General features: G+C 34.9%; 1 protein-coding gene across 1 annotated transcript in view; it reads left to right on the forward strand.

Moving 5' to 3' along the window:
- Positions 1–13,278, forward strand: part of STK31 (serine/threonine kinase 31) — a 117,905-nt gene that overhangs the window by 18,565 nt on the left and 86,062 nt on the right. The window contains exons 5-8 of the mRNA XM_046670652.1: positions 1,319–1,393; positions 2,779–2,937; positions 8,468–8,826; positions 9,811–9,985. Coding sequence (XP_046526608.1) covers positions 1,319–1,393; positions 2,779–2,937; positions 8,468–8,826; positions 9,811–9,985 — 768 coding nt within the window. The remainder of the gene's footprint in view (positions 1–1,318; positions 1,394–2,778; positions 2,938–8,467; positions 8,827–9,810; positions 9,986–13,278) is intronic.

Here is a 13,278-nt window from a genome sequence, read left to right on the forward strand (position 1 = left end):
GGAAAGGATTCAGAGCTTTCATGCCCTCTCCAGGTGCACCACTGTCCCCATATCTCCATGTGTTTACCAACCCGGAAGCTCTGAGAATGTATGATTTAAAGTGGTTAAATTAGGGGCCGGCCCAGTGGCGCAGCAGTTAAGTGCACACGATCCGCTTTGGCGGCCCAGGGTTCACCGGTTCGGACCCTGGGTGTGGACATCGCACCACTTGGCAAGCCATGCTGTGGCAGGCACCCCACATATAAAGTAGAGGAAGATGGGCACGCATGTTAGCTCAGGGCCAGTCTTCCTCAGCAAAAAGAAGAGGATTGGCAGCAGATGTTAGCTCAGGGCTAATCTTCCTCAAAATAAATAAATAAATAAATAAAGTGGTTAAATTAAAGTGGTATGATTAAAGTGGGATGATATTGTACCCTCCACTCACACTCCCAGGAGACATTTGGCAATGTCTGAAGACATTTTTGGTTTCACAACTGGAGGGGTTACTACTGGCATCTTGTAGATAGAGACCAGGGAGAATGCTGCTAAACATCCTGCAAGGCACAGGACAGAGGACAGCTCCCTCCTCCAAGAGTAAATGTCAGTAGTGCTGATGTTGAGAAGTTGACTTAAAGTATGCAAATTTTCCTCTTTGTTCTTTGATTAAACATAATTAAATTGAAATGTAAATTTAAAATAAATGAAAGTTCAGTATTAAGGATGTTATCTAATATAACTTTATTCACTAATGCACTAAAGTCCTTATATATAAAGTAAAATATACAAAAGTCTTTTCTGTGTGGTAGGACATATGGATTCCCCCCCAGAGTTGAAAACTAGACTTAAATGGCATGTACTTGGAATGTTTATGTTTTAAGAACAATTGTGACTTCAATAAAATAAATTAAAAGAAAAGCAAATAAAAAATAAAAGGCAAAAAAGAGAACATTTAATTGTGCCATATATGTTTTCAGACATTAAAATAGCATGATTTCTCAAGTCTTTGATGCTTGTACCTTTTTTTTTGAATTTTCTGTTGTCTATGTCTTTCTTCTTCCCTTTATTTTTTTGGAGAGGCAGAATAGCATAATGGACTCCAGAGTCAGATTGCCTGAGTTTGAATCCTGGTTCTGCTGCTTACTAGCTTATGAGTTTGGGTATACAATGGTGAAAACAAAGTACCTGTCTCGTAGGGTTGTTGTGAGAATAAAATAAATTATTAAATATATGTACTTATTAACTTACAGTAAGTGCTTAATAAATACTAAGCATTATTCTGCTTTGTATGCTTTGATTTATTAAAATGCCAAACAGTTTTACTTTCTTTTTCTCTTTGTAGATTTATGGTGGATTATTTTCTGAAGATAAATGCTGGTACAGATGCAAAGTACTGAAAATCATCAGTGATGAAAAGGTAAGAACAAGTGTTCAGTTTTTTTGCCTTGATGAATATTCTGGTTTCAAAATTGCATGCTTATTTAGTCCTTAATTGCTTATTCAAAGTAATAAAATCTAGTTCAATGAATTGATTAATTGGTTAAAACATGTTTTTTTCCCAGGTGAACACAAAAGAAATGAATTCTTTAGGAAATCTAGATCAAATTCAGGGGAATATTGTTCTGAATTTAAGTTGTCATATAGTCTCCCTAGGTTGTTCAGATTACATAATTTGTGGATTATTTTTGGTGACGAGTTGCTTCTTTGTACCTCAGTTCTTAATAATTATGTTTGGCTCTTGCTGAGTAACTTTTAAAAGTTCCTTCTATTAAGATTGAGTAGGAAAAGAATATTTGATTGATCCTGAAGTTCTGTATCTTTTACTTAGTTGATGTGCATATTGTTAATAATGAAGTTTGGCCTGCCACTTTCTCATGCCTAATTGTGATGAATTTTCTTTGTAAATATCTAAAGATATGTAAAATATCTAAAGATATTTTATTTTTTGCATTGTGAACTTATGGGAGATTTTTAAGGGGATATGGGGAGATGAGATTCTGAATAGCTGTTTGGTGGCACTTGCACTTTTCAGGCTGTGTGAAAGCATCTCTTTAGGCTTTCTTTTATTGTTTTGTTCTATATCTGCTTCTGTGAACTTAAAATATTTTATAATCTATATATTTTGTAAACGCTTTCCCTGGTATAATGAGGAGATGATAAGATGAAATAATTTGAGTAATGGATCCAAATAACTCTTTTTTTTTTAATCTCATGATTTATTACTGTCATAGGTAATGGTTTATCTTGGTGAAATAGATCTTTCTAATAGACCTTTTCCCCACAATTTGACAACTGGTGATGATATTTTGCATTTGCTTTTGGTTTGGCTTTAACTTTTTAAATTAAGGAACAAGATGCCTTTTGACCTTGTGATAAACTATTTCTCTTTCTTACTTTTAAGCAGATATAGAGCTGGAGGTAAGGGTGAATTTGAATCATTTCCAAGGTCTAATAGCTGGAGTGGGTTTCATTTTATCAAAGGAAGATTGATAAGCGTAATTGATTTATGTTTATTTAAATACCAATAGTTTAAAAAAAATCCAAAATGAGAAACAGTACTGTTGGAAATAGTACTGTTTGGTATTAAACTAGTACTAAATATGGAAATCACTGGGATCTCAGGGACTGTGGATTTTCTTTATTTTGAGGATATTGCTGGAGCTCTTGTTTCTGAATGCATATTGTCCATTTGAGGTAAAATGCTATCTTGATTTATAGGTAATTAAGAGAAAGCAAATTGGTGGTGTCTTTGGAGATGTTTAATCTAAGTTCAGTATTAGTATTTGTTTCATTTTTTCCTAGTGTCTAGTGAGATACATTGACTATGGAAATACTGAAATTCTAAATCGATCTGATATAGTTGAGATTCCTTTGGACCTGCAATTTTCTAGTGTTGCCAAAAAGTATAGACTTTGGGGACTACAGATTCCTTCTGGCCAAGAAGTTACCCAGTTTGATCAGGCAAGTCACAGATTTTAAGTATTTTTGTTAATGGAAGTAAAACTATATGCTTGAAACAAAACATAAATGTAGTTAAATCCCACTAATTTTCTTTAATATAAAAGCCTGTGTAAATTAAAAGTATGAATTATAGAATAATTCAAAAGCAATTATATAATAATATATTTGTGCTCATCTTTGCTAAACATTCTTGATCAGAAAGGAGTAATACATATATATGTGTGTATATATTTATATAACAGATGTAAATAGTTTCTTCTTAGGTGAAAGTTCAAAAAGATAGTCTCTTGTATGATGAGACAATGGTGAATGTAAGTATTCTGTTCTCTTTTGCTCTTGAGAAAGTATTTATTAAATAAAAGTGATCTTTAACCTAGCCCTGGCCATTAAATATCACAGATTTGAAATTAGCGGAGTTATAAATTAATTAGATTTTATTGTTTTGGCAGAGGCTCTTACTGTTTGATATAATAATTGGTGGTCATGTTCTACTTATGTAGATTCTAGTTTGAATTCATTTCCATTAAATTTTGGGTTGGTGACCTAATTCTGGAAGACATCTGGTAATTTCAGGGGTAGTCTTACAGGAATTGTGCCTTTTTTAAATCTGCTGTGCAATAATGGTGTTCTTTTGGTGAGTGTTAGTGTTGAGGGGATATTACATTGCACAGTAATCAGAATTGTTTTATTTAGCAGTTCAAATGATGTATGTGAAAAAATGATTTAATTGGTACTATAAGGAGCAGTAAAATTTGGAACACTTCTGTTTCCCTCTTTTGTTTCCTGAATCTTGTAGGTTGTTGGGTGTAGTTTTGTTTGCACTATAGTTATTTATAAGAAACATTTCTGTACTTAGGACTCAGACTTTCATAAATATAGGGTAAAGCATAGGTATTATTGTAAAATTACATCTTGAAGTTTTGGTTTAAGGTCTAAAATTTATTACTTTTTTCTTTAATATAAATGTTTTGACCAAGGTGGAGGCTCATTTTGAATTTCTTGCATGCCTAGAACCCTACAATCTTAAATTTACAGACCTTAGAATTCATCTGCTCTCACCTTATTATTTTGCAAATAAATTGGGTCTAGAACAATTACATGACTTATTTCAAGTCATAAAGCTAATTGGGGCTGAGCTAGGCCTAGAACCCCAATCCATTGCTATTCTTATAGTAAGGTGATATAAAATTAGATTGAAACAAACATGAATCAAGAAAATAATGTAATTTTTAAAAGTTAGTTTTGGAACTGAAAAAGTATATTTCAGTTATTGAGAATGTTTTGTATGCTTCATAGATTCTTAATAAGTGATACTATTTGTATTTGCATGCTTAAGTTCAGTAAGACGACTACTGATTGGAGTTAAACTAATTAGCAAACAATGTTTTCTGGAAAAATAGTTCTTTTTGAATGTATCTGCTTAGAAAGCCCATGTTTAGCCATTAATACTCAGCACAGGACTCAAATGTAATTTGATTCCCTTGCTGCTGTTTTAGTCACTCAGTGTATAAGGCATGTAGAGTTGTAATTCTTTCCTCCTTCACAAGATAGTGAGCTTAGTAGAGACAAGACCGTCTTGGTAGAGACAAGTATTTTATTCCTTTTTTCTATGCCTAATCTCCCTGCTTCTACCTGTTAAGTGTGAGGTGAGCATCCAATTTATCTAGCATTTGAAAGAGTGAATGAATAGTAGGGATTCAGTTTTAAAAAAATGAGGTGCTTCCAGAGGGTGGCCTGGGCACTGAAATACCTTCAGTACATTTTTAAACCAACACTCTCACACCTATGCTATAGCACAGTTGAAATTAATACTCAAGAATGGTGGTTACAAATTGCTTAAGATCAAATGAAGATTAAATTATGTCCTAAATGCTTTTTTCACTTCAAAAAATTTATGTAGAATCAGGGAATGAGCTAGAGATGGGAATTTGGGTTTGACAGTTTAAAGGCCTTTTACCCTGTTTTCTAATGTATCCAGACAAGGTTAGGTAGACTACATAGTGACCTGGGTAGGGGGCAGGGGATGGCTGGCAGGCATGGCAGCTGCCTCTCTCTGCCCTGAGCACAGCCTGACCCCTCTGGCCCCTGTAAATATTGGATCGATGAATGAATAAAACTCTCCTAAAAAATGAAAAAAAAAATTGCATAGACTAAAGTATAGAAAGCAAGTGATGCTTACTTGTTTCTGAATTAAGCTTACCAGTTTGGAAAACACAATGAATATCTTTAGAAAAGTGACATCTTTTTTTAGTGATTGAAAGCTGTGTATTCTAAATCAATGACCAGATTTATTTAAAAGGTAAATTTTATACTTTTTTAATACCTAACTGTGTCTAAAAAATCCATATATATATGTCTCTCCAGTATATAAGATTTACTTGGAAATATGTTTCTCACTGTAAAAATTAAACATTTGACATTTTGAAAAGAATATGTAGAATATGTATTTATTATAAAGTAATAAAGTATAATATTAAAATACCCAGATATCATCTACTCTGTCATTCTTTTTTTTTTTTTTAAAGATTGGCACCTGGGTTAACAACTGTTGCCAGTCTTTTTTTTTTCTGCTTTATCTCCCCAAACCCCCCCTGTACACAGTTGTATATCTTAGTTGCAGGTCCTTCTAGTTGTGGGATGTGGGATGCCGCCTCAATGTGGCCTGATGAGTGGTGCCATGTCCGCGCCCAGGATCCGAATCCTGGGCCGCCACAGCGGAGCGCGTGAACTTAACCACTCGGCCACAGAGCCAGCCCTACTCTGTCATTCTTTTTGATAGTTAGAACTGAGGAGAATTCAGGTTTTATTCCAAGTTCTGGGTTCTGTCTTTGTGGTTATATATGACTCAGGGAGAATATGGTTGAACAGTGTTGTATTGGTTGTGATTGGTGACCATAAGTAAAAGGAATTTGATTTCAGAGAAAAGTCTAAACATCAAATTTCTACATAAAAACTTCTAAGTGAGGAGTAGTATACCTTTAGAATGTTCAGCTTTAGGTCATTGGAATTTTTGTATAAAATAGATTATTTCTATTTAAATTTATATGTTGCCCAAAGACAGAGTTTCTTGAACTATTATGAATTCCACATATTGCAGCAATAATTTTCAGACACTCGCTTAGGGATGGAAGTTGTACTTGAATTTTAGATGGACATTCAACATAAAGGGTTGAAACCAAGGATTTTCGTATGAAAGAGGTTAATCAAAAACTACATTCTGATTAATTGAAATCTTAATCTGATATATTTCAGTGAGACTTAACATTTTGAATTTGTTAGCTTTGCCTGCTTGATTTAATTTGTTGGTGATGCCTTCTGGACCATCTTTGCTATCTTTATTGGTATTCTTGGTGAATTCGAGCCTCTCAATATGTGTGTATTTTTAAATTTTATGATTTGAAAAATTTATAAGACCTGTATTTTGTTATCTTAAAATACCATGTCATTTTGGTTTGTGAATTAAAAAAGTTGTGTTTTTCATTTTTTAGTGGGGGAGGGGTGGTTAGTGGTAGTTGATAATCCTTGAGCATATGTAGTTTGAACCTCCTTCTCTGACTCTTCTAGGCCCAAGGGTTCTTAACTTGGGGTTAAAATGTATCACAGTGGAATAATTTACTATGCAATTCTAAGTATTTTATGCATTTAAAAATATTTTTCTGAGAAGGATTCCAAAGGATTCATCAGACTGATAAAGGAGCCCTTGACACATAAAAGGTTGAGAACTCCTATGTAGATCTCACTTCTACTCTCTATAAAAGTGAAAATAGTTACTCCATACTAATATTACTTAGTTTCTTGGGCTCCAAAAAATTTTTTCTTTCTTCCTTTTCCTTCTCTTCTCTCTCCCTTTTTTAAAATTGTAACCAGCTTATATTTTCTAGTTTTCAGTTTGATCTTTACACTCGTTACCTGGATTATTGTTGGTATGATTTCCTATTTGGTTTGCTTTATTTGCATAAACTGTATTGTTTTTCACATTTATCTAGTGGCAATATACCTAAAAATAAAGTTCCTCCCTGTAAGAGAGAGATGGTTCATAAGGTTAATCACATCAGGTCCCTATTCCAAGGAACATATGAACCAGTAAATTTGAGCAGTGCCTATATATTTTTTGCTGAGGAAGATTCACCCTGAGCTAACATCCATGCCAGTCTGCCTCTATTTTAATATATGGGCCACCAGCACGGCATGGCCACTAAAAGAACCGTGTAGGTCTGTGCCTGGGAACCAAACCTGAGCCTTGAAAGCGGAGCGTGCTGTACTTAACCAGTAGGCCATTGGGGCTGACCTGAGCTGTATCTGTTTTGTTTCAAATTTATGCCTTATGTATTCTGAGAAATGATTCATTTCCTCTATAGTACATGGTAAAAATTAGGTAAGGAACTTAGAGAAATTTGGGAAGAGAAGAATAATTGTCAAATATGATCATATCAAAGTAATTTTAGGAATTTCAGTTTTCTGGAGATGTAAGCAAGTTGTTATTAAAATTAAATCTCAGGATATCTTCTAATCCCAAATATGTTTTATGTTTATCTGTGCTTAGTACTCTGGATGGATAATCAGTAATTAAAGTTAGTAAATACCTAATTACTCATATGACTTCTCATATGCCAGTTGTGCAAGTGTTACTCCTTTAAACAAAATTCTGTTTGAGTTTTGAATTTAGGAATTTCTAGCATCTGATATTTGATAATTTTTGTTGGTTTTTAAAAAAATTATTGATGTCTTGTGCTTTGAGTTTCTGTTTTTTTGTTCCTGCTTTTCTTAATTTAAAACCACAGTACCCGATTCTGCCTTTAGAGCTATTGTTAGGGGCCAACCCTGTGGCTGAGTGGTTAAGTTCATGCACTCTTCTTCAGCGGCCCATGGTTCACCAGTTCAGATTCTGGCCGTGGACCTACACACCACTCATCAAGTCCTGCTGTGGTGGCATCCCACATAGAAGAACTAGAATGACCTACAAGTAGGATATACAACTATGTGCTGGGGTTTTGGGGAGGAAAAAAATAAAGAGGAAGATTGGCAACAGGTGTTAGCTCAGGGTCACCAAATCTTCCTCACCAAAAAATAAAAATAAAAAAAACCTAAACAAAACAACTGTTGTTAAAATTTTGTTGAATTTGAACACTTTTTCTAGATACCAAAATTCATTTTTATGTGCTGTATCTCCTCAAGACAGCATTATATTTAGTTGGGGCCAGAATACTCAACACAATCTTCTTGGTTTAAAAAACTATTCTTAAAAAAGTATTTAATTGGTACACATTTTAAAATATATAAATATGGCTGCCTATACAGGTATTAGCTCTACTTCTGAAATGGAAGATTTTAGCAAGTGTGTCATTGGAATATATTCATACACATGCGCAAGTGTATTTGCATATAGCCAGCAACAAGGTAAGACCGCTTTTATAGAGATTTCAGAGTGAAGAAATAAGATCATTGGAAAAACTGGCCAGAAACAAAATAAGTGAAGGAAAACAGGTTGGTGTAGCTGTTTTATGTCTTCTTTTTTTCCTGTCTTTCTCAGGGCAGAACCTTTTTGGGGAGCTTGATTTTTGAAAAGGAAATAAAAATGAGAATTAAAGCAACCTATCAAGATGGAACAGTTATTGCGCAGGCTGAGTATGGCAGTGTGGATATAGGGGAAGAGGTGGCTAAGAAAGGATTTGCAGAAAAATGCAAACTCACTTCCAGCACTAACATCTCTGAGGAAAAAAAATCAGATCTGGGTCAGCTTGTCCTCAGGAACCTCAAAAGCCCTATTCCCTTGTGGGGGCATAGATCAAGCCAGTCAGCCTTCAGCAGACCAAAGGGGCGCTTGAGTGGGAGGCCGATTCTTGACTTGAAGAATGAAAATGATGCTGGAAATCATGTGACATTTCCAAAGTAAGACTGTGGTGGGATTTTTAGTCTTACTAAATTTCTAATTCATGGTAGAAGCCCTTCTCTCATAGTAGAATAGATGTCAAGGCTTATGCTTTTGGAGTCTTTAACTATGTCAGTGATTTTGAAGGATGATACTGATTATTTCTGTTTTTCTCAAACATGTATTCATCTCTGCTTTAGCAGGAATATTTTCATTAAAAGCCATTTTGAAAGAAAAATTCCTAAATTGTTTAAAGTTCACATACCAACTCTTCATGCCAGCTCTTTGGAATACATTTATCAAAAATAAAAATGTACCCCTAAATCTGAATTGTTCAGGCAGAGCCAGAATTTCAAATAAACTTTGAAGTTTTTCCTATGGGTTTAAGAATATTTTAATGAGTTTCTGAGAATTGCCTTTCCTTTTTAACAAAAGAAAGTCTTTGTTCTTCCTGTAAAAACTTACTGTGATGGATTTGATTACAAAAAGAGTTCACTATTTAGATAATGTTAAAATACAAACTTGAAGCAGAAAGCCAGATTTGATGTTTATAAGTACCAAGCCATTCATATATATCTGTATAATGATGCAAGCCATGATGCCATGTCTTGGGTAATGTAGCTGTTTTTTTGGATCTTACCAGTGCTTTAGGAACTAAACTGGCAAATGGTGTGGGGGTGATGGGGAGAGAAGGGATTGGAAGAAACTGACATAGAAATGCTTTTCACTGTATTTGCTGGAGTTAATAGTGCTATGAGGAAGTTGGAATATGTTTTCTTTGAGATGGAGGCATTGTTTCTGTAGTATGACTTCAGTTATAAAATCTAGTTTGCATTAAAATGTTTTTTTAATGTTGAACTAGGTAAAGGTTTTAGATAAGTTTCCAAAATTAACTTTAAGATATATTTTGGTATAAAAAGCCCAAGATAAGTTAGTTTAGATTTCTGATTTCTGTCAGCCTTATAGAATTTGGTTTTTAAAATGAGTGAATTTGTTTTTAATAGGGAAAGTTTGGCTGTTGGTGACTTTAATTTAGGGTCTAATGTCAGCCTGGCAAAAATTAAGCAGGACCAGAAACTGATTGAAGAAAATGAAAAGCTTAAAACAGAGAAAGAGGTTCTCCTTGAAAGTTATAAGGCATTAGAATCAAAAGTAGAACAGACTGCCCAGGAACTGCAGGTATGGTATGTTCAATGGCTTAAGGTAAAGAATGGCCAACTGGGAAATCTGTATGCTCATCTGCTCTTAATTTGTTTGCTTTTCTGTCACTTTACCTTTCCTTCCTTTTTCCTTCACCCACTCCCCTGCATTCTTTCCTCCTTTATATTTGTTTATAGATGAAATTTTTTGTTATACTCCGAACTACTTTGGATTTCATTGGATGTTTGGAAGATTAATAATTTCTTATTTACATTTCCTTTTATGTTATTTAAAAAACTTTTAACTATGGAAATTTTCAAATATTCCAAAAGGAGAGAGAATTGAATAATTAATCCTATGTACCCATCACCCAGTTTTTATAATTATTAAACACTTGGGCAATCTTTTGTAAATCTATACCTCCTGAGTTATTTTAAAACAAATCCCATTCACAATATTTTACTGTATATGCTTTCATATGTATCTCTAATAGAAAACAACTTCAGAAAAGACAACCATAATCTTATTCATACTTAGAAGTTAACAATTCTTTAATATAATTTAATATTCAGTCAGTGTTCAGATTTCCCATATTGTTCGATGAATGTCCTTTTGTGGTTGTTTTCTTCTAGTCAGGATCCCAGTTAAGCCCATACATTTCATTTTGGTTGATATATCCCTTAAATTGCTTAATGTGCATCCTTGTGTTGTTTAACAGACTTCTTTATCTCCGTGTATTTCTTTTTATGGTAGTTAGATCTCAAGGTTTCCTCAGATTCAGGGCAGTCCCCCCCGCCCCCCCCAAGAATACTGTGTTGTTTTCAAGTGTGTAGTGTTTTTTCTGACACCAAATATGTTATTCCAGCATTGGTTCTCCAGTTCTCTAACACCAACTGGGTGTCCTGCAATTCATTTTTGACACTAAATACCAGGAATTAGCTCAGACCACACACACAGTTAAGGACTGAGTTCCACAAGACTTCCCCCACTTCAGACATTAGCCACAAATGAGGTCCCCTGGCTACCCACACTTCTGCCTGGTTGACTATAAATTTGAGAGTTCCCGTGATCCCACCTGCCCCTAGGTTCATTAATTCACTAAAACAACTTATAGAACTCAGGAAAGGGCTTATGCTTAAAACTGCATAAAACTTATGATTATAGTTTTATTATAAAGGATATAATTCAGGAACAGCCAAATAAAAGGAAGAAATGCATGGGGCAAGTTATGGTGAGGGCTGGAGGTGGGGTAGTGGAGTCTCTTGGTCTGTCAGCTCCCAGCACATGGATTTGTTCATCAGTCTGGAACCTCATTACTCTGAGGGTTTTTTTAAATCAAGGTTTCATTACATAAGCCTGATTGATTAAATCGCTGACCATTGGTAATTGAACTCAATCTTCAGCCCTTAAATCCATATGTGACATTCTCCAGGGAGCTCTGCCTCATAAATCCATAAATCTTGGATTCTGTCCACTATAATTAGTCCCTTCACCAGGATGTCTTGCTCAGGGCATTTCAGAGATAAGGTCTTTTCCTCTTAGAAAATAGTTTGTTTTCCTTATCGGTCTAGTTAACAAGAAGATTAGCCTTAGTCACCTGCCTTTTATTCTTTGCTCTGGGCGTGTTCCCAGTCCGACTTTTATGAAGAGAGTAAATGGATTGCAGGCCATCTGCTTTCCCTACTATAGATGTAGAACATTTCCTTTAAGCCCAGAAAGTTCCTTGGTGCCTCTTTCATCCCAGCCAGGGCAGACACTATTCTGATTTCTATCACCATAGTTTAATTTTCCTGGTCATGTACTTCATGTAAATTTCATCCTCTGATATATGTTCTGTTGTGTCTGGCTTCATTCACTTAACATAATGTCTCTGAGATTTATCTGTGTATGTCAGTAGTTTGTTCATTTTTATTCCCGATTAGTATTCCATTGTATCACTATATCACAGTTTGTTTACCCATTCTCTTGTTGATGGGCATTTAGGTTGTTTCCAGTTTTGGTCAATTATGAATAAAGCCACTGTGAATATTCTTGTGTAAGTCTTTTTTTAGATGTACAAACTCATATATCTTGGATTATAGAGATTCTTTCCTCACCATGTGCAGTCTACTAAGCCCATCAAAAGCGTTGTTTATTTCTGCCATAGTGTTTTTGATCTCTAGCATTTCTTTTTGTTTCTTTCTAAGAATAACCATCTTTCTGCTTACATTGCCTATCTGTTCTTGCATGCTGTCTACTTTATCTATTAGAGTCCTTTGCATATTAATCATATCATGTTTTAAATTCCTAGTTTGATAATTCCAGCATCCCTGCCATATCTGAGTCTGATTCTGATACTTACTTTGTCTCTTCCAACTGTACTTTTTGTCTTTTAGTATGTCTCGTAATTTTTTCTTGATAGCAAGGCATGATGTACTGGATAAAAGGAACTACTTTAAATATGCCTTTAGTAATATGGTGATAAGGTATAGGGTGAGGAGAAACATTTTATAGTCCTAAAACACTGAGTCTTTTAGTGAGCATGTGCCTTTAGACTATGAACTTCACACATGCTTCTCAGTGCCCCCCGCAGCCCCTCTTAAGTAGGACAGGATGGCTAGAGTGGGCTGGAGTTGGGTATTATCCTCCCCCTGGGCTAGTTAGGCTCTGGTAAAACCCCAGCAGGTTAGGCTTTATCTACGTTGTTTCTCCTGAGGGCAGATCTTGTTAAGAAGAATAGAATGCTATGGCATATTTCAAAATGGTTCCTTTTCCCCTCCTGCTGCTGAAAGCTTGAGGAGATTTTTCTTTGATATTTACTTTGAGAACCTGGTAGAGATCCAGGAGGTAAAATTCACAGTAAGGTGGGCCATTCTGTTGACTGGGTCCCTGGAGTTTTAACTCTCAGAGTTGTTCCTAGTGAGCCTCCAGCAATTCATCAATTACAGTTGAGGTTTCCCTAGTCTAGACTGGTTCCCTCAGAGATTACTGCTCCGGTAAGTTGTATTTGCCTTTCTGTCTCTCCCAGTTGTCCTGTGACCTCATCTGTCTTAGTGATCTAAGAAGAGTTGTTGATTTTTCAGTTAGTTCAGCTTTTTGCTTGTTCTTAGGATGGAGTGGCAACTTCTGAACTTCTTACTTGCTGGCCCAGAAACTGGAAGTCCTTAATGTTTTCGAAGAACTAATTTTTGCCTTTGTTGATTTTTTTCTTTATTGTATCTTTTCTACTTTATTGATTTCCTTACTTTATGATTTTCTTCCTTCTACTTTGTTTAATTTGCTCTTCTAGCTTTTTTAGATGGAAATTGATATCGTTGTTTTCAATCCCTTGTTCTTTTATAACATTTAGGCAT

This window comes from Equus quagga, chromosome 8 (genome assembly GCF_021613505.1).
Source record: "Equus quagga isolate Etosha38 chromosome 8, UCLA_HA_Equagga_1.0, whole genome shotgun sequence".
Lineage (NCBI taxonomy): Eukaryota > Metazoa > Chordata > Mammalia > Perissodactyla > Equidae > Equus > Equus quagga.